Below are 27,134 nucleotides of genomic sequence, written 5' to 3' on the forward strand. Positions count from 1 at the left end.
TAAGTACTTTAAAAACATTAATGAATTTATCGTCACAATGTGCCGATAAGGTGAAACAACATTATGCACCGGGGAAAATTATGAACAGAATCATAATGTCAACAAAGGACATTTAATTTAGATGCCTAACTTGAGATGTTCATGCCCTGACTTTTGAGAAACAGCATTGGATCATCCTCTCTTTGTTTTGGAGTTGGCTTCTGCTGAGTCCATCACAGTTGGAATTGCTCCACGCTTCCCCAGTTCAGAGCGCAGGTGTTCTGTGCTCTGCTCTAAGCAAACAAAGAAGATGCAATTAATGACTGCCTGCATGAAGTTTGGTTTTGTGACTTCCTTGGCATTAGGCACTGAGGCAGAGACAGAATCCAGTTCCCCAGGGCAGCTTTCCACTGCTCTAGGCACAACCATGGTGGTTTTCCAAGCCCTTACCTCAGTCTTGTTGGACTGTCCAGTGCCACCAGTGGTGAGGCAGAGATGCAGCAAACAGCAAGTTCCTTCTTGTTGTGACCTTGACTTGCTGAATGTGTGTAGTCAGTCCTTGCTCTTACACTGAGTGAGGCTGGATATTAGACTAAAAACCAATGTGAGTTTATTATTTGCATTGTCGCAATATGTACAGGCTGTAGCCAGTGAAGATTTCTTGCACTGCTGGGATAGATGCATCAAAAGAGCTCTCATTCCTTCATATTGATTGATATCTTCTGTAACTCTGTTGTGACAATCTTAGCACACAGGAGTAGGGGCTCCTGAAGCAGAGAGAAGCTGCAATTTTATTTGAAAAGGATCCTTCATTGTGTCCCTGGGTGGCCTCAAACTGTGTGAGTTGATTTGGGGATAAGGTGGGAACCGTGTCACACAATACACCTATGGCTGGACATGTCCTGTCTTTGTCCTTGCAAGGCTGAACTCATGGCTCAGAAGTGCATTGCACCCAAAAGACACAACATGTTTTCCCTGACCTTTTACAGCCTGTAGAAGCAAAGCCATGGTGCAATCAAGCAGAACATGGAAGAGGCACTGTCTGTTTCGCTGGAATTTTTTTCTTTAGTAGGAAAAGAGAAGGATAGAAAAGTACAGGGAATGTTTTTCAGATGGATAGTCTCTATTAGCTTTCACAATGAGAAGAGTGTCTCACTGAAGTCTGTACCTGCAAAAATCCTGCTGTAATAATCCAGTCTCCCCCACATCCTCTCCTGTCCTGTTCAAGACCACTCTTCCCCATTTTCCTTCATCAGTTCATTTCCATATTGAATCCCATTGTGGTGGGATAGAGTCACTGGAATTGCTCTGGGTTTGCAGTTAGCAGCTCAGAGCATGGCTTAGCCCATCTCAGTTGCAGTGTAGCAAGTATCTGATACACCTGAAATGGTCCTCATCACACTTTAGCTGCAGTCAGCTATTCAGATACATGTTTATTTATTGAATCCACCTATCAGTCCTTCACCTAAGCAGTCCTATTCTTTCACTGTCTAGGCTCTTCCTTACCCCTGTCAGGAAAAGAAACAACTTTCTTCAAATGGTGGCATTTGCTTTCACTGCTTTATGAATCTTGAGCCAGGTACTGTGTCTATACAGAAATCTCCTGTCAGGGTCAGTGGGCTTCACCTGAGGAAGAACTTCACAGTCCCGGGCAGTAAACAGAGTTTTCACTAACCTATTAGAATAAGCTGTGCATCTGAGCATAATCTTACTTGACAAGATAATGTGTTTTTAGATGCTGGTGTTTTAAGATTTCCCGGTTTTTTGTTTTTTTTCTTCATATGCGCTTCCTTCTTGCTTACTTGCACCTCTGTATATGCCAGTGAACCTTTTGAAGGAGGGAAGATGAGCTGTTTAGCCAGTAGAAGTCTTGCTGGCTGCACAAACTGAAAAGGAAGAAAATAAGACACACAGTGATCTGTATGCTAAATCCTCTCTAAAGCTACAGACCTGTCATGTAGAGCTAAATCTCTGTCAGTGCCAGGTTAGCATCTTGCCCAATCATCTTACCCTACCTCGCCTTCTTTTGCCTTCAGTCCCCCTCTCCAAATCCTCAAGTTGTAGACATCATGTTGACACAGACTAGGGCATTATTATTATTCAGAATTGTATAAAAAGTGAATTTACATTGAGTAAAGCCAATAAGCTGTGCTGCTCTGACATTTAATTTTCTTGGAAATTCTTCCTATTGAATCAGACAGCACTACATGCATTTTCAAATGAAATTCAGTGTTTGCACTACAGTAACCTTGTAGGCAGAAGAATGAATAATTTGGAAATTACCAAGAGCCTATTTCCTGCCACTTTCCTTCAAACATAAATTTTTATGTGGCTATGTTTCTGTGTGATGCCATGTTATTTTTTTTTTTCTTTTTTATTTCCACCCACTGTCTGAAAATGGTGTGCAAAATAGTCTTCTATAAAAAGGGTTGCTATTAATGTCTGGGTCATTGGTTGGTAGTCTCCTATTTTTTCTGTGGCAATTTCTTCTGACATCAAACCCTGGGAAAGTTGAGGATAACTAAATGGTATCCCTTGAGCTGGACACGATTATGATAAACTCTGAGATGAAATGTCAAGTCTAAGCAGGTGTACTATTCTACTTTCCAGTGTATGTTGATCAGCCCACTAAAGCAATGCAGTCATATTTCAGAGCTCACTTTATCTCCCTTCTCTTCTTACCATATTGAATGTCTGATTATAAAGGAGGTAGTAAATGGCTCTGTTAAAAGGAGGTTTAACCAGAGACGTAGGTCAAGACATCATCTTACTTTCTGTATCAAATGATTATGCATTTATGCATCCATCCATCCAGATCTGTCAAAGATGTTCCTATTCTTAGAGCTGAAGTTGTTATAATTTCATAGAAGAAGCTAGTTCAGACAGACTTTGTCTTTGAAGTGATAGACTTCATTTCTAGATGAATGTGTGCTCTAAAATAGCTGAGCAAAGGAAACCAGCAAACAATCCAGTTTCAGGGGCAGTTGGGATTGTCCCTGAACTAACACACCCTATCATGGAGGAAAGAGGATCTGGCAGAGCACACAAGAAGGTCTTAAAAATGCCCACACTTTCACATCTGTTTACCATACTGATATTTTTACTAAAAATATTTATATAAACCATGTTGGGTTTTCTTGGGGTTTATGGTCTGTTAAAAAAGCTAGCAATATAGGTTAGTATTAAATACATTAATGCACTATTGAGACTGAATGGTTAAGATTTCAAAAGGTGGTTATGCTTTCCTACCATGTTTTTTTCAATTATAATGAAATGTTTCTTTCAATCTTAAGCACTTGTGTATGTCTATTATAACCTGTCATTGTAAAATTAGATCCTTATGCTGTACTCACACATTATGATTAGAGCTGGTTCAAAACATTCAATCCAAAACTGACATGGAAATAATCTTGAACATGTATTTTGATGGGAAACTTAATATTATTTTCTTTTGATTGAAAAGAAAAAGGAGGTATGTCATACAGGTTTATTATTTTTTTTTCCTTTCTTCTTTTTTCTTTCTTTTTTTTTTTTTAACCTTTTGTCACTTGGAGAGGCATGCTAGTATAAATTGGGAAGGAAAGACAAACAGAAAACATAGCTATCATCTATACATATAGCCATAAACAAATAAATATATGCAAATCAAAATTACAATAATGAATACATTGCTTTTTAATTAATTTTTTTGCAACCAAAGTGGTTGTGTTCTCCTTAGCTCTGACATCTTGTTTGGTACAATAGGATGGGCCACAACCAAAATATGCAGGCAGAGCACTCTGACCTGATTCAAAATTCTTGTGTTTCACCCAACTTCAATTCTCAGAAAGGCTGGGTCTGTGAACTGGGCTAAGCATCTGATGGAGCCAGAAGAGCTCTACGTTGCCATCCTTCAATGGTGATTATTTCCTCTGTGCTCTGTAGATGTAAACCAGTCTAGAGAGTTGAGAGTCAAGGCAGAGTGGATGGGTCTTGGACTCAGGTCTGCTGTGCTTATCTTACAGCAGGTCATTCCTTGAAATTTCCCTAGAGATGGTCCAAAACTTAATTAGCTTATCTTGATCTTTTTCTACTTTCATATCCCTCAATCTCGTTATCTTTACAGTCTCTTGAGGAAAGTTAGTACAAGGGATTTTTTTGCAGATGAAGTTTTCAAAGCCAAAACCCAGTTATGTGAGATTTTTGTCAAAACAATTAGAGGCACTTTCACCTCTTAGCTTGCGTCTTTAGTTCACTGTAAATCAGATAATGCTGATGCACAATATTGAGCCTCCTTTGTGGTGGTGTCTTAAGGATTATTTGTTTGGCTGGGTAATTGTGACATTCACTAAAGGGAAGATGATCTTGCAGTTAATACGTTATATTGAGATGTTTCCATCTCTACTATAGATTTCCTTTGAAATCATCTGGGGCCTGTGTAACAGTGTTTTCAGGACTCCAATACAGATATGTTTGACAGCACAGGACTTGCTTGCATTTTGGAGTACTTAAGCATCTTTATGAAACTGATATTTTGGCCTGAATTTCAGACACATGGAGCATGCATAGTCCTCTTTGTGTACAGATGATGCTTTCCATTCTTGAAAATTTGACCCAGTCAACCCACCTTAGGAATACAGTGCCATATTATAAAAGAGGAAAAATAGTACCTTCTCTTTTGCATGCTTTTTTTATCTACTTGAAATAATTGCATTTAATCAAGCTGAATAATGTGAAAAGCCTGACTTCAGCTGCTTCACAAAGGTAAAGCCTTTTTTGACTCTCCTGTGTTTTTTACAATGCAGGCAAAGCTATTTGCTTGCCTTTACATTAAGTCTTTTTTTATTCCTTATCCTACACAATGGGAACAAGAGAATAGTTTAACACAGCTGCAGAGAAGTTAACCCTATAATCCTTGAAATCCCTGTAGCTGGAGAAAACTCTGGGTGATATTCCTTTTACAGATGTTAGCATCCTCATTTTCAGTGTTATGGACTGAAATCAATTGATTGACCTTCAGCCCTTTGAAACTCAGTGGAGAAAAACAGCCTCACAAAAGGAATGGGCCTCTTCCTCCCAAGAGAGGCATTTCAAATAGGGCACAAGCATCAGGCTTCAGAGGAGCCAATCCACCTGCTCATTGCACAGGGAGTTTCAGTGTGTAAATCAAATGCCACATCCACAGTGTGGATATCCTGAGACCCATGAGATGCCATAGGAGATCCTCCAGGGAAAACCCACCATCACAAGATTGTTGTGGAAGTAGAGCTTGTTTCTACATCCATTCCCTGCTGTGAATGAGAAGGATAACCAGGCTGTTTTTTTCATTATTTTTCCAGAAGTTATAGAGACATCTTTGCTAACATAGTCTTGTGTGCCAGAAAGGTATTTTAGCAGGAGAGCTTCCAGTGGTTATAAAGTTTTCCTGTCAAAGAGCAGGCAATTTACACTGCTGAATGTTTCCTTGGTGTAGTGCAGCCTGTGAAATTTTCATCATGAGCTTGTAATGAATATTAAAAGATTTTCTTTGGTTTGGCTGTCATAAGACCCACAAAGAAAATTTTGAAAAATTACACAACTTGGTCTTAAATTTGTCATATTTAATTAAAAAAAAAATCTTTTCAAGAAGATAGTGAAAAGTGCTTTTCACTATGGACTTTTTCTGTACAACTTTCTTGACTCAGTTGTTCCACTTTCTTTTTTCATGTTGCATTGTGAAAGATTATTCTCCCAAAAACTCAGAGAAGTTGGGCTTTTTTCCTTCAGTTACCCAAAACAGCATGTTTCCAGGTATGCAATAAAATTTCATTATCAAAGTTTCAAATGCCCATATAGTCTCATGTATTGAGGAGATTGCTTACTGGGAAAGAGAATATTGCTAGGTGTCCACAGGGATTTTACAAAAATATTTCACTGTTTCATCATTGGATATTTTATATTCAGCCATACACAAGTTTTAAAATAAGCACAGAAGTCTTCCCCTGCCCACCCCTAATACCTATTAATGACCAAATTCTAATTATCCCTACAGCTGCTGAGTCAGTTTGATCTTTATGTTAGCTTCTCAGGGCTCTACAGACATGTATGACGTAAAGGAAGGTCTTCTTCTTTTCTTATTCTAAAACTGGACAGACAGAGAGATGCAGTTGTGTCTTTGCACCATTGAGAACAAGAAGCAACCAGAACAACTGTTCAGACTTTTCTCCCACTGGAGCTGCCATAAGAAGTATTTGCTAATGGTAGGTAATTAGGAACAAAGAAATAGTCAAGAAATAGTCCCTTGCACCGCTGATGTAGAGAGAAGGACATTTAGCAGCCTAGTGCTTTAGAGATTTTCTGATCTCCATCTCTGGGACTTTCAGTTATAATCAGCCAAGAGAGTAACCCTAGCCATCACAGCTTTTTCAAAATGGTCATGTGTCTTGTGAAATGACATTTCATTTCCACCCTGGTATTCTTCCTCTCAGTTTTCCCTACCCTTTGAATGACTGCCTTTTGCTGTTTAGTGATTGCTCATGAGATGACCGTAGATGCCAAGACATTAAATAGCCAAAGGCAACAGTAGTTTTACCCAGCCTTTTCTGACTAAGTCCTTCCCCTGGCCACGGTCACTTAGATGTGAGGTTCTTTATGCCCATCTATTTTTATGACAGTGAACCCCAAGATTTCCTTTCTTCCCTTTCCCTTTCATCAGCATGCCCCAGTCTGACATGTGAATAAGGGAAGATGGTGAAAGGTGAGCTAGCTGGCAGTGTCCTCCACTTGCCACAAGAATGACAGTAGTCTTTAAGTGATCATCTTGCCTAGAGTTCTTCATGGAAACACTGTCACAGCTGGGAGGAGGGCTGTGGGAACATAGGAATTGGAACTGTTATGTTAGAGAGATGAGGGATGGGGACTTCAGTAGTTAATGATGAAGTAGGGAAGCTGAGGAAGAGGGAACAATTGCTGTAAGGGTTTCCCCTGTATATGGACACTGCTTTCTCTGTGTATTTTCCTTGACTGGTATTTATCTTTGTTCTAATGGGGAGGTATGGATCCAAACACCAAGACAAGAAAAACCACAGCCAGCCTCAGGCCCAGTGGGGATTGCAGATGATGTGCATCTGAATTCAGAGGGGAGAGGTTTGTTTGGTTTTGTTTTTTTTCTGGATGCTCTGAGGTTCTCTGCTTCCGAGTTCATGTCACATAGGATGCAAGAAAAGCATGGTAGTAGCTCTAGTTCAGCTCCCATCTGACTATTCCTTATGCACATATGACAGGCCTGCACTCCACCACCACAACTGGTTTTGATCGGTTGTGATATCCTGAGGGTAGACCCTACTCTTTGGAGACCTCAGGAAAGCAAAGGGTGTACACTTCTCTGAGTAATAGTGGAAGTAGATGTGAATTGCTCATTCTTACATCTGCGAAGAGGAATCTACTTCAAAAAGTGCTGAAAGAGCTAAGTATAAAATGGACATAAATATAAAAAATTCTGCACTCAGAATGTTATAAAGAAAGATGGTAATGGTGGTTTGCATGTTCCAAGCAGTGGGAAATAAATCACAGCAAATGGTGTGGCACATGTTGAACAAGAACAGAGAATTCCTGCTCGGAGGAATTTGAGTGCTGCAAATTAACAATCTTTTTATTAGCATGCCCTGAAGCTTTTTTGGATATAAATTTTGCAAAATAACACCTGGATTGTGGAAGCAGGCCATAAAATTAAGAAACAAACACAAAGAAAACACAGAGTTGTGCTTGGGCCCTGTGTAGTCAAGAAGAGGACACCTGCTTCCTTTTATGAGGCACACTGGAACACTCACTGTGAGTAACCTGTGGGATGCAGTGGCTGAAGACCATGGTGGTGGAATTTACACTGGGGGAGTAACTCCTGGGGTAGTCTCATCTCCCTTGAGTTGTAAGTGAGCAGCCTCTCCTGTTGATGTCTTATGAGAAATTAATTGAACATCCTGAGGCAATATTGTACTGAAAGGATCAAGGCTGTGTTTACTTTATAGGGGAGTCAAAAAAGATTGGAGATGGAAGTACTTCTGAGTCTGTCTGCTTTTCCTCTTTCATTTTCTGGAGAAATATTATTGTTGAAAACTGTCTGTGATGTACCATTTTCTTCTTTCCAGAATGATCCATAGCAGAGAGAAGGCAGTCAGAAATAGCATAATACGGTTTATGTGCTTCATGGATGGGAGTAGCATGTCTTTTGCCATGTCTTCTCTTTTCATCACCATTTTCAGCTTCTTTATTTTAGTCTTCTGGCTTCCATTTGACAGACAACAAAAAAGAGTTCTCCACTGACTGTTAGCTTTGCCTCAACGTGCATCTTCTGTTCTTTCTCCTCTATTTCTTCTTTAATTTAAGGCCTGGTTGGCATTTTTTTCCCATCAGACATAATGAATGGCTGGCAGCTGTCTGCTCTTTTGGACTCTTTTGTCTTCAATCCATCATTATGTCTTCATTGTCCTCTTTAATTTAATTGAGATGTTGAGGGGATCACTTACTGTGAAAGACAATATTGCTAGCTGTCCACAGGGATTTCACACATCTATTCATCATCTTGGTAAGATAAACTATATCTGAAATATTGTGTACTAAAAAATGCAAAATACATTAGTCCATTTTGGACACCAAGTGCTTAACCAGTATTTTTAAACACAGGTGTCCGTGGCTAGGCATATGACACCTTTTCTGGATACAATTTTTGTCTAATTTAACTATAGAAGATGAATATTTCAAAGTTGACATTGATTTGACTACAAACTTGCACTAACTTTATTTCTTTGTTTCCAAGTATGTCAATAGGTGCATCAATATGAACTGCAATAGAGAACTGAAACGAAAGTCATAATTACACCTTTATTTCCTGGTTTTCAGAGGGAGTTCAGAGGAATTGGGAATATCCCCTTTCACTTCAAGACCAAAATCTAGGAAATTAACTTTACAATACTTAAAAAAAAAAAAAAAAAATTCAAATTCAGGGATCAGGTATAGTTGTATCAGATAATTCCCTCAAATATTCAGAATGGCTTCTCAAACATTAAAGCTCAGTATGCTTTAAAATTAATATTTTGGAGAAGTCTACTCCCAAAAAACCTCAAGGAGATGTTGAAGAAGTGAGTGAGGAGTATAAAATACAAAACTCAGAGACTCACATTAGATTTTGGATTATTGAAGTTTAGCACACATTTTCCAACTAAATTATTTCCTCAAGACCACTTCTGTTTCTGCTCATTCTTCATAATTTTTTTTCTTGTAAGTGACAGTTTGTGTATTTAAAACAGGTGGCAATACTCTGGTTTTAAATTAAACTGTCCAAAGTCAGGAACTGGCTGTGTGTCTGCATTTTCCATCTGCCTACGCACAACTTTGCTAATCTAATAGTGCCTAAAATTGCATTCTCAAATACCTAAGAGAACATGGGTTGATGAACTAGAGCACTCTCAGCTACCAGCCACTCTGTAACCTTCCTTGCTTGTGATAAATAAATGTACCTACAGGGCCCTGAGAAGAGTATTGTGATGGCTGGACGTGGCTTGATACTCAGAAAGGAGATTTCCTCTGCAGCTATTGAAATGTCTGAGATTTTGCTTTGTCTTCTTAGTGGTACAGAAGAATTTCTATGATTGGAAGGTATTATTGTAGAAACTGTGGCAGCTTCAGAAGTTCTTATATATGATAGCTATATATTTGTAGTACAATAATAATAATAACAATAGTAATTCAGCCCTTCATTGCCATTTCTCAGAAAACTCAAGGTAGTAAATGATTGCATGGCAAAGATGGCAGATGAAATTCCGTGGTGATAATTGCAAAGAAACATCCACAGGCAAAAATTAGTCCAAGCACCTTAGGAAAGGCTTCAGAGGAGTTGTTGTTAATTAGCAGGCAGATCTATAAAACAATGGAGGCAGAGCTCAGGAGCACTGATGAAGGAAAAGAGAATCATAGGCACAACTGGGAAGAGACTAGAGAAGAAACAGGAAATATCACTGTGCTGTGTGAAACTCCAGTGCACACTCAAATTTTGATAGCTGCATATAATTTTGTTCCCTTCTCCTCAGATCTGAACTGGAATGGATAAGTACAGCTTAAGGCATGACAATTATCAGACATTAGGTATAGCTCCTTTATGAAAAAAGAAAAAAGACAGGAATTCCTCAGCTTGAAAAAGAGATTCTAAATGACCTAATGAAAGACTAAAATTGTATGATGTGGAGGAGATAAGTAAGGAATAATTATTCTCAAGTTCAAAAAAATGGCATCTTAGGTAATTTATTCCACTCAGGCTTGCTGGAGATACAGTAATCTATGCCAGGGTGTAAAGATTACTTTGCACTGAGATTGTTCCACAAATAATTTCCCTGCTGTCCTGCTGGCAGCTCATGTTTAAGTCAGGGTAATGGGCTTGCTGGAATTTTCACCTGGGTGAGTGCAGCGGTGGTTCCTCTGTTCTCATGTCAGGTCTTGATTCAGGGACTTGATGGGCTGGTTCATCTGCCTCAACTTTGTGTAGCTTTGATGATCATTGCAAGCAGTCTCTGCCTTTGGAAAACCATCACTGGTGTTCCTGGGATTCCAAAGCTGTACAAATAAATCTTATTAGATGTCTCCTACCTCACAATAAAACAAATCCTTGTTTTGCGCATATTTCCTGTACACAAGAAATAAGGTTTTAAAAACTGTGGGGAAAAAATGTTTTAAAAATATTTTTAAAATGTTCAAATTTAAATTAGTTAAACTAGATGATCATTGTGGGTCCCTTCTGACTGAAATATCTTCTATTAAGCCCTAGTCACACTAAGGACTTTGAAGAAATTGAGACCTTGTAAATTCATGGCAACATTTCATTTACATATGTTCATAGAGTTCTCCATGTATAATTTTATGGCCATCTGGTCAAAAGGATAAATCTTCTAACTGAGACCAACAGAAGAACATAGTAAAGTTTTCTAGTGATAACCTTTGTTTCTTTGCCTATATGTACACTAATTCATATTTCTTAGCACAGGGTAAATTCCTGATCTAAATAAATACACACACAAAAGCATGCAATTTATTTCAACCATAATACTAGAATTTATGAGCAAATACCTTTATTTATTATGGGTAGCATTAATGTGGAGGTGGAAGAGAAATACAGAAAAATTTGTGGTTCACAGCCAAGAACTGCATCACATCAACATTGGCAAGCGTAGTTAAACTTATACAGTCAATAATGTGGATTTAGGGTTGCGATTTCAAATTCTCCCTTTTTTCCATTGTTTTTTATGACTTCACATGGGTCAGTGCTTGTGAATCCTGTTTTGATACAAACTTAATTTATTTGTACTTTGTAAGAGTACTTGGGTATATGGTTTCTATATTGTCAGTGGCTTATCTGGTTCTTGTCTTTTCCTGCATACATTTTTGTTAATATCTTAGTGCCTGCTAAACACAGACCTATTGTATATGCATCTTTGAAGAGTGCTGTAATAGATTATACGATGTCTGTTTGTACATGAAGACTGAGGCTTTTTACTACATCTGTTTCATCATTTGGTAAGCCATAGGGAAAAAGGGGTAAAGCGAAGTCCCTCAGCAAGTTTCCATGATAAAACTACAACATGAATCTAACGCTGATTCTGATTAAAAATTATAGGCTAATTCACAGGTGATTGCTTCCATTTAGGAGAAAACACCTTGCAAATACTGACATTTCTGCAAGTTACAGAGATGTTTTTCAGGTCCAGTGTTAAATGGAAAGCGTGGAGGAATCCAAACACACAGCATTTTTGTGCATAAATTTCTGTGTGGAATAATTCACGAAACCCAAGCATCTTTTGTTATGGGCAAGAAAAGTCATGATCCTTTTGAGTTTTCCACATAAAAGTCAAACATAGCTCTGTTTTCACAAACTCTGCAACATTTATGGAGTTCAAAGGTGTTATTAATTGGTTTGACTTGTTTATCTTATGTCTTCAAGACTGTATTTTAAATGAGCTCTGAAAGATTTATATGCATGTTAAAATGACTCAGAAATGTCCCTAGGAGTTCAGAAGATGAAAATGTGTTGAAATGAAAGCTAGAGAATACTACATGCTTTTTAATATTGACCAAGGGACTTTCAAAGAGGTGATCTCAGTGTCCTGCTTTTCACAGTTGGTTCTGAATGTTTAGCAAAGTCTTTTTTCTGGAAAAAAGAGCTTGAATGTTGTGTTGTCTTTGGGTACTTGGTGAGACATTACTCACAGCAGTGCTTTGGGACCACATTTGCTTTTCGCTTCTGATTTATGCATTTATTTTCCTCACAATGTGAATAATTAATATCAGCATGATTGGGATTTATTTTTTCATAGTATCTTTTAAACCAAGATGAAAAAATATCCATGTGAAGTATTTGAAAATACCATCTGAGGACTCATAAAATATTATTAGTTGCTCCCCAGATGGGCAAAGGCAGGGAGGTAGGGTGGTCACATATTTTTGCCACATCACATTTTCAGACAGCAGGCACAAGAATTATGAGATCCCCTTCTGCACCAAGACAGTTCTGTTTAGAAGAAATAGAAAATGTCTAGAGACATAGAGAAAGTTCTCCAGCCCAGGTTGCTGGTGGGGTATATCAGGAAGGAATATGACCTACAACAGCTGACTAAAATGAAGCTGAAAATGTCAGGACAAAACTGCCCTCTTGCAGAGATTTCAGCAGCGTTTGGGATCTCTTCTGCTTTGGCACCACTGAAATTTTCGTTGGGAAAGGAGAAGGTGGGCTTTCTCCATGTTCTACTTCTTGAGAGATGTGAAAAAGGGAGGCTCAGGAGAAAACTACAGCCCCGTGTTCCCAGCACAGCTGCCTGGTGGTATCTGCATCTTGTGTTTGGCTTCTCTACTAAGAACCCTTCCTCCAAACTAAAAAGACTCTTATAAAACTAACTTTATCAAGCCATAAGCATGGCATGAAAGTAATTTTCAGTGTGTTTATTTCACCTACTCTTGAGAAATTTTTCCCTGTTTGGCCATAATTCTATCCTTCCCTGCCAAGCCGTTGGAGAGCATGGCTAAAGCAAGCAAAGGGCAGTTAGGCAATTTCCCAATGCTTATCAATACAATTTTCCTGCGAAACTTCGTCTGACTCTGTAATGAACAGGTATAACAAGGCAGCCTATATTTTTCATACATAATTTTCTCCTTCTCTTGACATTTTTTTTAACAGAATCATGAATAAACTGGCAGACCAGCAGGACCGCATGATACCATGAAGAGAAGCTTACAGGTCCTCTATTGCCAACTGTTTAGTAAGTAAATATTGATTTTTATTCTGTAAGAAAGGAACAATTCAAGTCCTTATGTAAGATAGTAATATTTATGCAGGGTACAATTCAGGCAAGTACTCAATCATGTGTCTTGCTTCAGGTACCTGGAGGAACCATATGGAAGTTAAATTACCCTGTTGTCTGAGATATTTAGCGATGTATTAAAAATGAGTTGAAAGGCCAGCTGATTCTGCAGAGTTTTGTACAGTTATAGAATTGATTTGCTGTGTCTTGCAACTGAGGCAACTATCACCCTCAGAAAAATGAGATGTAGATACAGAGAATAGTGGCTGGAAGAAATAATGAAACATTTTTTGGAAGAGGGATCCATCCCACTTGGCATTTCTGGTGGTCGCCACTCAATAAAAGATGTGTGAGTGAGGACAAGTCTAGTCTCACACAGACCTAAATTCTGTGTCACTTTCTGAGATGACAAATTTCTTTCTTTTTCTAAGTTTTGGCTATCAGAAGAGTCCATCCAATATGAAAGTCCAGCAAAAACATCAGGTGGAATTTATACTGTGTGGGCAAAGGGTGGCTCCCCTGTTCATGGAAGTAAGGAGAGGTTTTAGGTGTAAAACAGTATCAACACTGTTGGGGCATTTTTGTAAACTGACAATTTTCAGTGCAAGCATCATAAGCAACAACTTTTCTTCAAAATTGTAGAGATTAAATAAAGTAGGACTAGACACAATGTAAGTATAACCACTTGCTGTCATGTTTTACAAGGGAAATTGCTAATTTCCAGTAAAAATGAAAAAAAAAACCCAGTTTTTTGATCTTGTCACTTCAATTTAGCAGAATGTCTCACTCCAATACACATATTTTCATAGACAATTTTGTATGGATTTTTCCTATTCTGGCCAAAACAAGAGAAAAAACAGAAAATCATGCTTAGTGTGCTTGGAATGAGCAATGGAAGGACTTCTATTTTATTGGTTGTGTGAAAATTAAATCTAAGGAATATTTTGTGAACTGTTACAGAAATCTGGTTACTATCATATCTTTGCTTTACTCATGTTTATCATGTTTATCAGGGTATAGAGTGAGAGATTTCATTTTGCTTTGCTATACTGGTTGATGTTCTTATTCCTATGTACAACTTCTCCTATGACACAGGGAAAACAGAGGTGTGTCTTCATGACATTAGAGGGGAGGCTCCAGAGGTGCACCCAAGGTTATTTTGCTTGAGCATAAAGCTAGGCCAGATGTGCCTACATGACCTACCCAGCAGCATGATTTTGGCTCCCAGAGAATTGGTGCCTGGCTGCAGTGCAATGTAGAAAGAGCTCCTCAATGAGAATTTTAACCAGGAACCTACTGAGAGCAGTGGGGGCTGTGGTGTTTTTACCACAGCGAAGGACCTAAAATACATTGCTGCATTTTGCCATGTTGAAATGTGATTTAATTCTAAAACTAACTTGGTTTCTGGACCAACATTAGGTTCATTGTAAAGAAAATATGAAGCAGAACTGTATAAATACATTTCTACCAACATGTAGTGAAAAGAAGGAAGGTATACTGTTCATCCAACCAGTCACAGTGTTGAGTCTTTCTGTAACTATTTTTATTTTTTTTTTAATACCACACTTCCCTGCTTGGCAGCTTTCCTCTTTGTTATACCCGCTGCTTTAAACTGTATTTTTCAGGGTCATATGTTGACAAGATAGGTGGCAAATAAAGGAACACTGAATATAAAGAGAGGAAAACTGAGAAAACTATGTATATACACACACATATATACAGTATGACTATGCAGCAATATTGTCAACTCTGTGATGTAATTTGGAAAGATGGATCCTGAACTTACTACTTCTAATGACAGGTAAAAAAACTGCTTTATTTCTCTGAGTGCAGGAAAAACTTGTAATAAATGTAGTTTTCATTAACAAATGCAGCAGCAGCTATAGCTATATAAGAGGTATTTTGAGCATCTGGAATGTGTTTTTTCACTGGTTGGTTTATAAAAAGCCTATGGCAAGTTACTAATTTCTATTATATCAGCTTGCTTTTAGATGCATTGAGGTGTGTTACCTAAGCTCACTTTTTCCCCAGTTACATCACAGTGCTAAAAACAAACTCCAAGAGAATGCATTCTGTCCAAGGAAGAGGAAATTACTTTAATGTGTTTCCTGTGACTGTTCTTTATGGTATAAGAAGGGCCTGCAGCATCGTCTTATTTGTTTCATTTGGACAAGAGAGGAAAATTGCTGCTACTATACAGCTGAAGAAAAAGCAAACTCTCAGAGAAAGTATCAAAAGAGGATATTCTGCTTTGGGCTGATTCACCAATGTCTTCCACCTGCCTGCCTTCCTCATCTGCAACTGCAACAAGTGGGTCTGTGGTGCTGCACTGATAACGTGGTAGTGTTTTCATCTTGTCTGCTGTGGCATGAGTGAGTGATTGAGATTCAAGGCTGTAGAGAGAAGGGCCCTATGTATGCATTCTTGCAAATAGGAACATAGGGAATGCATAAACATAGAAAATCTAGGATAGCTAGAACAAACTGTTGGTAGGTTTTGTAGAAACAGTGATCATCTGGAGAGACAAGACTCTGTGTGTGCTTGTGGATGTACCAGTGGCAAAAAAAAAAAAAAATGTAGGAAGAAGCAGTTTCACCTCCAAACCGGTGTGTTGTTATGAGGCTTGCCAGATTTTGCTTGAGTCCCAGCTGTGCTACTGGGCCAGTAGTGGCTACACTGATCTGTGAATTCTTTTCCACTTCTGTTCATTTGTGCTGTGTTCAGCTGTGTTTGTGCAGAGTCTGAAACAGTAGGACTCTTTACTCTAGAGAGCTTCTTGGCTTTGGGGCTGGAAGAAAAGACATGTAGATATTGGTTTGATTGTCAAACAGTGGGATTTGTTAGCTGTATTTTTAAAATCAGACCCATATATAGATAAGACTTTGATTGTAGCTTATGTCTGGGTTTTTTGGTGAATTTCACATGAGTTATGTAAGCATTCTATTGCCATCCATACTCTTTTGCTTTCCAAAAAGAGCACATTCCATCCATTCATGCTGATCAAGAGTAGCATGTGAAAATGGCACTAGCAACAGCTGCTCTTTTGAACAGAGTTGTAGCTGGCTTGAATCTGATCCCAGCTGTCAAGGGGTAGAGTTTGTGAAAATTGTAGCACTACACTTGGCCCAGGACAGGGGCTCCGGGCGATGCTACTTTACCTCTAGTCATTCATAATTTATGAATGAGTAATTAAACATGTGATGTAAAACTGTAAAGAAGTAGGGCTTTCATACTGTATCTTCAAAGATTCAATTTAATCTGAAATTTCTTAAGATATTAAAAGAAAAAAAAAACAAAAAGATTGAAACAAAAAATTTGGAAGGGGTTTCTTAGTACGAGCTCTTTGAAGTCACTAGCTAGATTGAGTTGATGAGGACCAATTAAAGCAAAACATGTGCCCACAATTTGCTGCCATTTGTTCAAGGCACATCTTTATGGATGAAGTTTGTTGCCTCTGTAATGATGAAGATGCAAATGTCTTTCCCATGAGGCTGAGCGATCTCTGTTTTTTATAAAGAGCTAATGTGATGATTTAGGCCCTACAGCATGAGCCACAATATGTCTGCATTTTCTGTAGTAAAACATGCACATTATAATTTGCCATGAGTGCACTGTGCACTCAGGGCTTCTATAAGCTAGAGAAAAATGTGGGGACAGGTGACTGGTGAAGCTCTTGGTGCACAACCTCTATATGGGACTTTCTTCCTCAGGCTTTATTTTCCTGAAAAAATGCAAGGACTTTTATTTCTTGTTTACTTACAGCACTAGGGTCTGTGTGAGGACCTGTCACCACAGCATCTGAAATAAACGGCCATCTGAGTGCTTCTTCATGTCATTAGCACTTAGTGTGTTCCCAAGTATCACTCTTTCATCTCAGAAGCCTGGCACAATGCCCAGTAATATCAATAGAAAGAGTTTCCTGTTTGCAAGTATGTACCACTCTGTAGTAAAATGAGCAAAAATGGCTGTGAGTGGCCTGCCTTGTAACACAGGCTGTCACAAGTCTCTTATCCCCTTGCTGTGGATGCAGCTCACCTTCCCCAGTGTTAACTGGCAGCCTGGCTGCCTCTCAGTCAAGTCTTTGCAGTGAAACTCACCCTATAGAAAGGGTTAGCACATACCTGCACTCCTTTCCAGTCTGAAGCAAGTCCAGGGGCTGATCCCTCTTCTCGTAAATATTTGATAAGCAACGTGAGTTTGTAAAATTCCTGTATTAGAGAAGACCCAGTCCTAAGTACCCTCTGAAAAGTGTTGAGCAGCCTCCTAATGCCTCTTGCCTCTGGTAGGAACCCACACCTACCAGATTTTCTTTCTATTGCCAAGTGCTGTCTGTGAATAATTACGTGTTATTAATAAGATGGTATGCACTGATGGCTCGTTTATACAATTACACATGGCTCGTTTAGTGCAAGTGAAGAGGCATGGTAACAGTACAAGAAAGACTGCTGCCAGATGCAGGGGAATAACCTGTCCTCTGCCCAGAACAGTAGATGAGACATGAAGAAAAGGATTTATAGAGGAGGTAGCTTGACATTAGGTGTCAAGTAAAAATGCTTTATCAGATTAAGGTATTGAAACACTAGAACGGGCTAGTCAGGTGTATTTAAGTCTGCCACTGAAGCACCAAATGGAAAAAAAAAAAACAAAAAAACCATCTCTCAGGGGAGACAGAGGTCATCTAGATGATTTCAAAAGCTCCCATCAAACCCTGTGTTCCTGTGACCACTAGGTACTGTGTCCTTAGTGCAAATGAGCCTGCTTGCTTCCACAGAGAGCTCTCAGCTTGCACTAGCCATGTATAATTAATGCATTCACTAGAGATGCACAGCTGACATGGGCTTAAAAGTACTGGGGATCACTTGATACACATCAGCAGAGAGTGTCTTCCTATCATTCAAAAGGACTCACAGAGAAGAAAGAAAACAGCATTTTTGTTGTGCTCTCTTAGATTGGCAGGTATTAGCTTAAGCAAAGACAGCAGCAGGGAGTGGTTATCCAGCAACACATTCCATCTGGTTTGCTTAAAAATTAGAAAGGTAAACAGCCTCTGGCTATGCAGTGTATCGCGTACAAAGCTTTTTGGGATACTCACTGGGCTGAGGCATTTGTATTTGAGAGTCACGTGGCTTGGTAACAGCCTGCCCATCGGGCAGCTCACAGCAAGCAGTCCCTCAACACTTTCTTTTCCCAGAATTCAATTAAAGGTTGTTGCTTCAGTTTCTCAGCAAAAACTGCCTTCTTGAAAAAAGCTGCAACCTTCCATTTTGCAATCCTGTCCTGGAAAACAGGCCTCATAAAAGGGGACTTTAAAAGCAAACCAATGCACCTTATAAAGAAACTAAATAGAATATGCATTTTCTTATCAGATGTAAGCTCCAATGCCCTTGATGTGCCCTTTATTGAGATTTCAGCTGCGCACACACACGCACTAGAGGGAAGGTTCCTGCTTGCTGCCGGAATAAGCAAAGCTCTGTGAATTGCATGGCTCTTGCCATTCCAAAACTGAGATTGTTCCCATGAATAGCTTGTATTTGTGGTACCAATATTGAGAACAGGATGTGCCTTGGCTTGTCTGGCCCCTGCTGCTGGACCAAACAGCGGCAACTGTGGTGTTTCACCCCAGAGACACCTTTGGCTTGCTGGATGTTGCAGCTGGGCACATGGAGACAAGTTCATGCAAGCCGGAGCTCCGGTGGTGGCAGGATGGAACTTCCTCTCGTAGAGGGTCCGCTGCCTCAGGATTTCCTCTGCCAGAGAAGCTTTTAAGGCTATGGTGAAGGAAAGGAGTCAGTTCTGATGGAGAGTTTTAATCCAGAGCTTTTATTCTGGCCTGCAAGCCTCTGAATATAGCAACAGCTCCACCAGAACTCCTGGACCACGTGGTTCCCCTCTCTTATATCTGGGGGAAGGAAGGGGGGAAGGTATAGGGAGCCCACCAACCAGGTATGGGAGAGGAGGTCTCAAGGGACAAAGGACACCTGGATGGCCCAATGGCCCCCCCCGGGGGAGGAGGGCATCTTTTTAATCTGCCCAATCACTCGACGCACTTCTGGAATGCCAGGAGTGACAGACAGTGCTCGGCAGGGGTCAGGGTGGGGAAAGGAGGAGTGATTGACACACGTGGGAGGACAACTCAGGGGAGGAACCAGGGTTCGGGGGTAAACCATGAAGGCACACAGCAACAAGCTTGCAGTATTTATTTAAAATTTGCTGGTTCCATGAACTGTGCCCTTAAAGGTGTTACAGTTTGGTAGAATTTCACAGATAATGTGAACTTTTTAATGAGTTTGAGGTACAACTGTGGGGTGGGGATCTTCTGCCTTGTTTTGAATACAAATTCAGGACATAGCAACACAAGCAACTAACATGTTGTGTAAAGTTCTCCACTTTTCTTGCAGATTTGCTGAAACACGGAAAGATGTGGAATAGGCCTGGGGCTGTAGAATTTCAAGTCACAGTTTAGATCCTTGACACTGAATTTGGGATAAAAAGCCAACAGGCAGTTACATTATTATGTTTGCTCTTTCTATTTGCAAACAAGCGATTCATGCCTTTGCACATATCATTTGATAGTCTGAGTATGTCCTTGTTATTAAGAACCTTCAATTTTTTGCTTATACTGGTGCTATTTGCACAAGAACCCTGTAGATTTTTCAAAATTAATGCGCACGTATTCTTAACAGTGTTTATATTCATGAAGCATTCACACACCAGTTGTGTGACATTCAGGTAACAATGTCCATGATTAGTATGCTAGAAAACCAAGAGATATTAAGTAAATACGTACAAATATGTATGCTTAGCCAAATTTGAAAATGCTGCAAGGATTTGGTTTTAAAATTCCTTACCATCTTGTTATAACAATAATCTGATATAAACCCACAATATTACTTCCATCTTACATTTTGAATTGTTTGTGTTTTGGACCTGAAGTGATCCCCATTGTATGGCACCATATCTGTCTAATCTGTTTTAGATTCAGTGCTGTTTGCCTCAAGCCCTGAGAGAGATGTTTTAGAGGGAGGGCGAATAGGCAGGAGTACAAATGTGACTTTCCTCTATTTTCCCTTTCAAAAGTCTATTCATCCATCTCTAACAGAAATGAAACTTCAGGAACAAAGACTTAGCAGCCTGTGCAAATTCCTGTGTGTGTTTTGAGACCCACTGTCAAGTGGAGGAAGAAATGTTGCTGGCCTAGCAACTATGAAATATCAGTCCTATTTAATTCAATGGTAAAATTTCCATTGACATTAGTAGGATTGGGATTTTATTCCCAGTCTTCATGTTCCCAGCTTGCTTTGATATGTTGCAATATAAAACAAAAATATCCTGTCAAATGTTTATTTCTTTCCCCAAAGCCTTATTTTCTTCCTGGCTGTGCCTAAGAAACATTGTTATGGTTTTTGATGATATTGCAATCAAGGCCTAATTCAGCAAAGACAGCAAAATATGCAAATTGAGTTGTTAGCCCCAGTCAGACTGCTCCTACAGCAGCCACTAGCCTTGGGCTTGAATCGCCATTGAACTATGTTCCAATAATTTGAAATAAGAAAATTTATATGTCAACTTGCACACTGGTGTCTCATGTCCATGAATTATCCAATGCCTGTGACAACGTTCCTGTGGGAAAGACAGAAAAATTGCTGTTGGATTCTCTGTTACATTGTTTTCTGATATTCCCCATGTGGAAACTGCCCTCCACAAGGATATGTACTACTTGTATCAGTACCAAAGCAATATTTAGACCTCCGTGTTTAGGTGCTGAAACTTTTATATGTTAAAAGTGTCTGACTGCTTGCAACGCCTTTGAACTTTTCTCCCTCCAGCCACCCCTTGGCATGCTACATTATGTTATTTTTGAGCAAGAAAGACATACCTGTGGATGTTGTGGCATCTTTCATTGCTCAGTTGTGTGTCCATTGTAGCTCACTGCAGGCCGTGTAAATAATTTACTTGTAAAACCAGGCTTGTTGCAGACAGTGGAAACAGTTTGGAAGAAATACACATACATCAAAATGTCATCTAATTCAGCAGCATGTGATGGGTATTATCCCTGTCCCTTCTCTAAATAGAAAATATATGGATGCCCTCTGTGGATCTACAAAAATTCTCCAAAGAACTTGAGCATGTACCAAAACTTAAGCACATTCGACTCAGTGGAAAACTTCAAAACTCAACCTGTGAAAAAACTTGGTGTGAACCATCATCCAAGTCAGCCTTTGGAACAAAGCCTTTGCTTCTAGAAGCAGTGCATTCATCTGGTCTTTGTTCGAAGACAGGCATCTACAAAACTTCCTTGACAAATCAAGGCCCTGTACATAATTGGTATGAATGTACTGTTTGGTAGTACATTATTGGTTTAAACTATGCGTATCCTCTAATGTCTGTAACCTTAAGGGCAGGATGTACTCCCAAAGTCTGGGAAAAGCCACAGTCTCCTTTCACATGATGTTATTCCCCATATTATTTTTGGATAAGAGGAAGATGTTTGTTATATGTCCTACACAAGAGGTTTGAAAAGTGATCTTAGCAGGAAAAATACTCTACCCCTGCTCTGGTAACTTATAGCCATCCCTCTTCTGGATTCACAAAAGGTTCTGGAAATGAGGAGAAAAAGTTTATAGCAGGTCACAGCCTTTCATCTAGAGAAGGCAAGGGAACCATCACCCTGAGGCCATATTTCCTTGGGGTTGAGGTGCTGGGCCTCCACTGGCTGGTGTGTATCTCATAATGTGCATCATGAGTGCCCAGGAGGAGCCACCACTTCAGGTTTTGGAGGAATAGTGCAGTGTAGCCTGGCCAGCTTTCCCATTACTGAACTATTCCTATTGCTCATGACCAGGCTCCTGGTCATATCCAGGGCCAAGGACAGGATTTCTGGGCCCAGGTTTCCCCTATCAGCAAATGCTTAATAACTGATTTTGGCACTCAATGAATTTTCCTAAGTACCTAAGCAGATTAACCTGCTTTCTTCCTGGTGGCTGGAAGAGGAATATTCTGCAGGTGGCTTGAACAAGTGCATGAGGCACGTCTCGCTAATACAGAGTGCCAAGATATTTTGGAAAATCTGATCACTTTCCCTCGAATTTAAGGGAGCAGACTTCATTTCAAAATTATGTAATACTATATTTTGCCTCAGAATTGGTGAGTAATATTCAGTGCTTGCTAAGACCAAGTTATAAGGGGGAAAAACAAAAAAGAAGGCACGCTGAAGGAAGTAAAACAGTGTGGATGAGTAGAGACATGGATGGATATTCCTAATAATAAAGTAAATATATTCATAATAAAGTAAATATATCCATTTCTTATTGCAGGTTTAATTTCAAACTTTAGGTGTATTTCACATACCCATTTGAAACACTTGTGCTGATTGGGTTTATTGTGCGCCTATTCTGTATTCATTGGACTGTTTTCCCTAACTTTCTATTGCAGCAACATGTAAATATCTTTCTAGCCACTGCCATCATCAGTAGAAATCTGTATGCTGTGGCAGAATACAGCTTGCTCTGCATGGAAACCTAAAATATTACTTAGAGCGAAATTTTCAGACCACACAACAAACTCTATCTCATGAGGTTAACCCATAGACCTTCCTTACTGCTAAAAAAGGAACCAGCAATTCTCTCTCATCCCTGAGGAATACTGGTCTTAAATAAGTTGATGACCAATGTCAGCAGTTGTTATGAGTCATTGCAGGAGACCCTGAAAGAGTTTGAAATTTTTGTGCACTCATAGATGACTTCACATCACATTTTATTGTGACTTTCAGAGTGAACCAGTGAGTATTATGGACAGTACTTTGATGTAAAACTGTGAAAAGCAGCATGTTTTCTGGCCACATTATAAATCCATTTTGTAAAACCCATGGCTTTGTTGCATGCTGGAATTCCCATGCAGACAGCCTGTGAGGGATGCTCAGTTTTCTAATATGAAGTTTCTCATTCTTTATGCATTTGGAAAAGGCACTGCTTCCTTAAGTTAGTATTGCATGGGAAAGATGATGACTTTGCTCTATCTTCTAAAGCATTAGATTTCACTGGCTTATGTAGAGGCTACAAATTCATTAGGCTAGTGCACCTTCTCATTGCTGAGGGCATTAGCAATTAACATACAAACACCACAATGAAGATATCAGAGAGGAAAGTAAAGATAACAAACAAGGAGAGAACCTGATAAATGAATAACAGCATGCTTCCAGGGCAAAACACTTGTGTTTGTGTAGACAGATTTAGTTTTGCCTTAAAGCACAGGGAGAGAAAAAAAAGGTGGCTTAAAATCCTATGAACTTTCAGCTTTGTCTTGGAGGTAGAATGGATCAATTATCTCCCATTTTTTGTTGTTCACTTCAACAGTGCTGGGGTTCGACACTACATTTTCCTTAGACAGCCTGGCCATTTCACCTAGTTCAAAGCTGTTTTGTTGTGCCATTTCAGGAAGGAAGAGCTGTTTTTCTGATCAAGGTTCTGTACATGCCTGAAAGCCTCACGTTAAATCCCTGCCCTGGGACCTACTTCTTAATGCTGAGGTTGTGAAGCATGAAGTTAATCACATTACAGTCTGTACTGCACAGAGGTGCCCTGAAAGTTATTAAGGATGACGCTTGTGCTGGAGAAAGGGCAATAGGTGCTTAGGGAAGCAGGATCCTCCAAGGCTGATTCCCAGGAGCAAATGAGGATGTGCAGGAATGGAGTAGTGTTTACAGCTTATTAGGAATGGACAGTAGCAGCTCTTTTTTTTCCTTTTTTTTCTTTTTTTTTTTTTTTCTTTTTTTTTTTCATGCAGAGCAATCCCTTATGGGAGAGATATCTACAAGATAGGAGTTATAGAACCCTGGGCCTCAGCTATGCACACTGCAATGCATCTGTTCTTGCCCTTGGGACATTTATGACTGGGACCATTCGTTTCAAAGTCACTGCTGAGCATGTATGTGACTGACAGGGAATCAGATATAAATCCTCTAGCCTCTGAGGTAGAAGTGAATGAACTGGAGACAGGATAAGACACAGAATGCTTAGTGTGCATTGTCAAAGAAAGGGCTCCTACAGGAGAAAGGAAGGTCCTCTTTCCTTGTAGTTTACAGAGCTGCAGAAAACCTGGAGTGAGTGGGGTGCATTATGCATAAACTTGACTAGCTTTTTCATTTAGGAAAATTTGTTTCAGAAATGAAAGGCAGTTCTGAGGAAAAGTCTTGGTCTGAATTGTTGTTGGGAACAATTCTTAATGCTCCTACCTATAAGCTTCTCTCAGTTCCAGGGCACCTGTCTTCACCAGTATTTTCCAACATGAAAACAATCCCTCTTTCTTGCAGAAGATGATGACACCATTTAATGACTTCTGTCAGCCCTTCTCAGCTCTGAGGAAGCCACTGCCCACCTGTGGATGTTCCCTGCTCCTGGCACTTCAGTTCTACCAGAGCAACATGCCTTTTCCACAGTGGTTTTCACTGCTGCATCAAACTTTTCAGATTCATTCCCCTGGTTCCCAGGCTCTGTGGCAACCCAGAGCTGCACAGCACAGCGCAGCACAGCAGCCTGTGCTTCTGTAGACCGTGGGCTGGCTGTGCTCCAGAGCAGCCCCATCACAGAAAGAACAGCTTGAGGGTTAAAGTCAATTAGCATAAATTGCTAAGGGCCCAAAATATGTTGCAGAGCCAGTGTGGATTGTTAAGCCTCGAAACACGTTCCCTTCTTTTTTCTCGCTTCTTTTTTCTCTGCTGACTCTGTGGAGGAGAAGAAGCTTAGAGCCCATTTTTGTCATTCTCAGAGGAAGGATGTAGCTGATGCAGCTGGAAGACTAGGGCCAAAAGCACCTCCTAATATCCAGGAGACTTTGGGCTGTTGTTTTTGTCACTGAATTTCTCAGTATCTCCTGTTCCTGCATGTCTTTTCTATTCAACTTTAAGCATTTGAGGCTATTGACAGTATTTGGATGTGTGATACAGTGCTGAGCATACTTTTGGCTCTTATTTAGTAATTATAACAATTAATAAGAATTACCATATGGCTAAAAATATTGTAACTCTCAAAAGAATTCTTGGGCCATTTATTTTTTGTGCATATGAATGTGTGCCTCATTTAAGCCAATTATTTTTGTATTTACAGGCATTGGTTATGCCATCCTTCTGCTTTTATTTTAAGTAATATTCAGATTATTACAATAGGTGTGAAGAGCAAATGAAAAAAAGAAATCCATTTCCTAGTGCGTGTCTTCTAAAATTAAATTTTCTGGTTGAATAATCCTACATTTAATCCTCAAAGGGATGTGTCCCCCAAGGGGAACATTCTCTGCACCCTTAGGTGCCTGCTTTCAAAATGTCAGAGGATGGGAGATGAATCCAAATGAATTAATGAATCCAAATCCTTGTCTGGAAATCAGGTGGTGTTTGATTACGGCTTTACCATCTTTAACCACAAACATGAAATTTATGGACTAGAGACATGTTACTCTCAAAATTCAATTCCCAGGTTGTGTTCTACTTTTCATACAGTGCAGCAAAATATGATAGAGTCCCTCTTACTTCCCATTTGTCAATTATGGGAGACTGGGAAATCTCAGTCTTCAGTGTTGCAAGATGAAATTTTTAGGTCTAGGAGAGATGATCCTTTTTAACATGGCATAGACAAGTGTAAAACCTCTTTTGTCCTATGGATTGAAGGGATTCAAGCTTTATATTCATGGAGGAATGGAGATCACACATGGTCCTGGTGTATCTCCAGACTGCCTCTGTGTGTCCCACTTTTTGGATTGGAGACTTGTTTTCACAGGCTATGACAAAAGCTTCTGTTCCTGTTCAGTGATATTTTGACAGCAGAGTGTTGTTACTGAGCCCGTGATCTGGTGCAAAGGATGCATCCATCCTAGTACTGGACAGCGTCCACAACAGGACACACAGACAAAGGACTTGGGTCACCGTGGTACCTAAATCATCAAAGTAGCAGATTTTCAAAGTTATGAATGAGCTTATAGAAGTGTATTTCTTTAAAATTCAGCTGTGAGTAGAATACGATGCTTATTGCTGTTAAGAAAGGACTAACATAGTGTGACCATCTCACTGATAATTTCAGAACTATTTCTTGTGTTTTAATATTAAGTAGAAATTATTGAAAAGCTTTGACTACTGCCTTTTTGAGAACAAAAGCACAGATAAGTATATTTTTAAAGTGTGATCTGATATGCTGAGGAGGAACACAGGGGAGACATGTGCAGAAGAATGCAGGTTTGTGTTAGTATTTTTTAAAAAAACAGCTAAGATGTTATTTTGCAAAGTAAAGTTGTTTTGTGGTGGCAGATGTATAAAGACATTGGTTGTTTCATTGTCAGGTGTTACTGGCAGATGAATAACAAGATTGTGTGAAGAACTGCAGTTGGATCAGCAAGGCTGATTCCTACCAGTCAGAGAGCTTCTGGAGATTACAGTATAGCATGGAGAATTTATTGAGGTGATTTATCCACAGTGCTTGTGAATACATTACATCCACACTCTGTCTCAGCTAGTGTAGATTGATTCTCAATACCTACAAATGTATTATTAATGTTACTTTAGAAAGCAGTACGTTTTTGCATAGTTTCAATATCCTTCATGTTCATGGATTTTGAACATAACTCTAAAACTTGCAGTAAATCTTCTACTGCTGAAACAAATAAATTTTGGGAAAACATAAAAAATACTTTTAAAAATTACATTTGATAAAAAATACTCAGTCAGCCTTTCTGCTGCTGGGAGCGCATGACAACCAGAAATGGAAATTTCTATAAAAGAGACTTCTGAAAGAGGCAAAGGAGGAAAATTTAATATTCTGGTTTTGCCTGTGGGGCTATCTTCTTGTTTTGGAAGCTTCCATCAATAGGTGCAGTTTGTAG

At 39.4% G+C, this 27,134-nt stretch overlaps 1 protein-coding gene across 4 annotated transcripts in view; it reads left to right on the forward strand.

The window, feature by feature from the left end:
- TMEM108 (transmembrane protein 108) overlaps positions 1 to 27,134 on the forward strand; it is a 246,723-nt gene that overhangs the window by 147,597 nt on the left and 71,992 nt on the right. For all 4 annotated transcript variants that reach the window (XM_053997766.1, XM_053997756.1, XM_053997747.1 and 1 more), the window contains one exon: positions 13,151 to 13,232. In XM_053997766.1, coding sequence (XP_053853741.1) covers positions 13,193 to 13,232 — 40 coding nt within the window. In that variant the 5' untranslated portion in view covers positions 13,151 to 13,192. The remainder of the gene's footprint in view (positions 1 to 13,150; positions 13,233 to 27,134) is intronic.

Source organism: Vidua macroura, chromosome 1 (genome assembly GCF_024509145.1).
Source record: "Vidua macroura isolate BioBank_ID:100142 chromosome 1, ASM2450914v1, whole genome shotgun sequence".
Classification (NCBI taxonomy): Eukaryota; Metazoa; Chordata; class Aves; order Passeriformes; family Viduidae; genus Vidua; species Vidua macroura.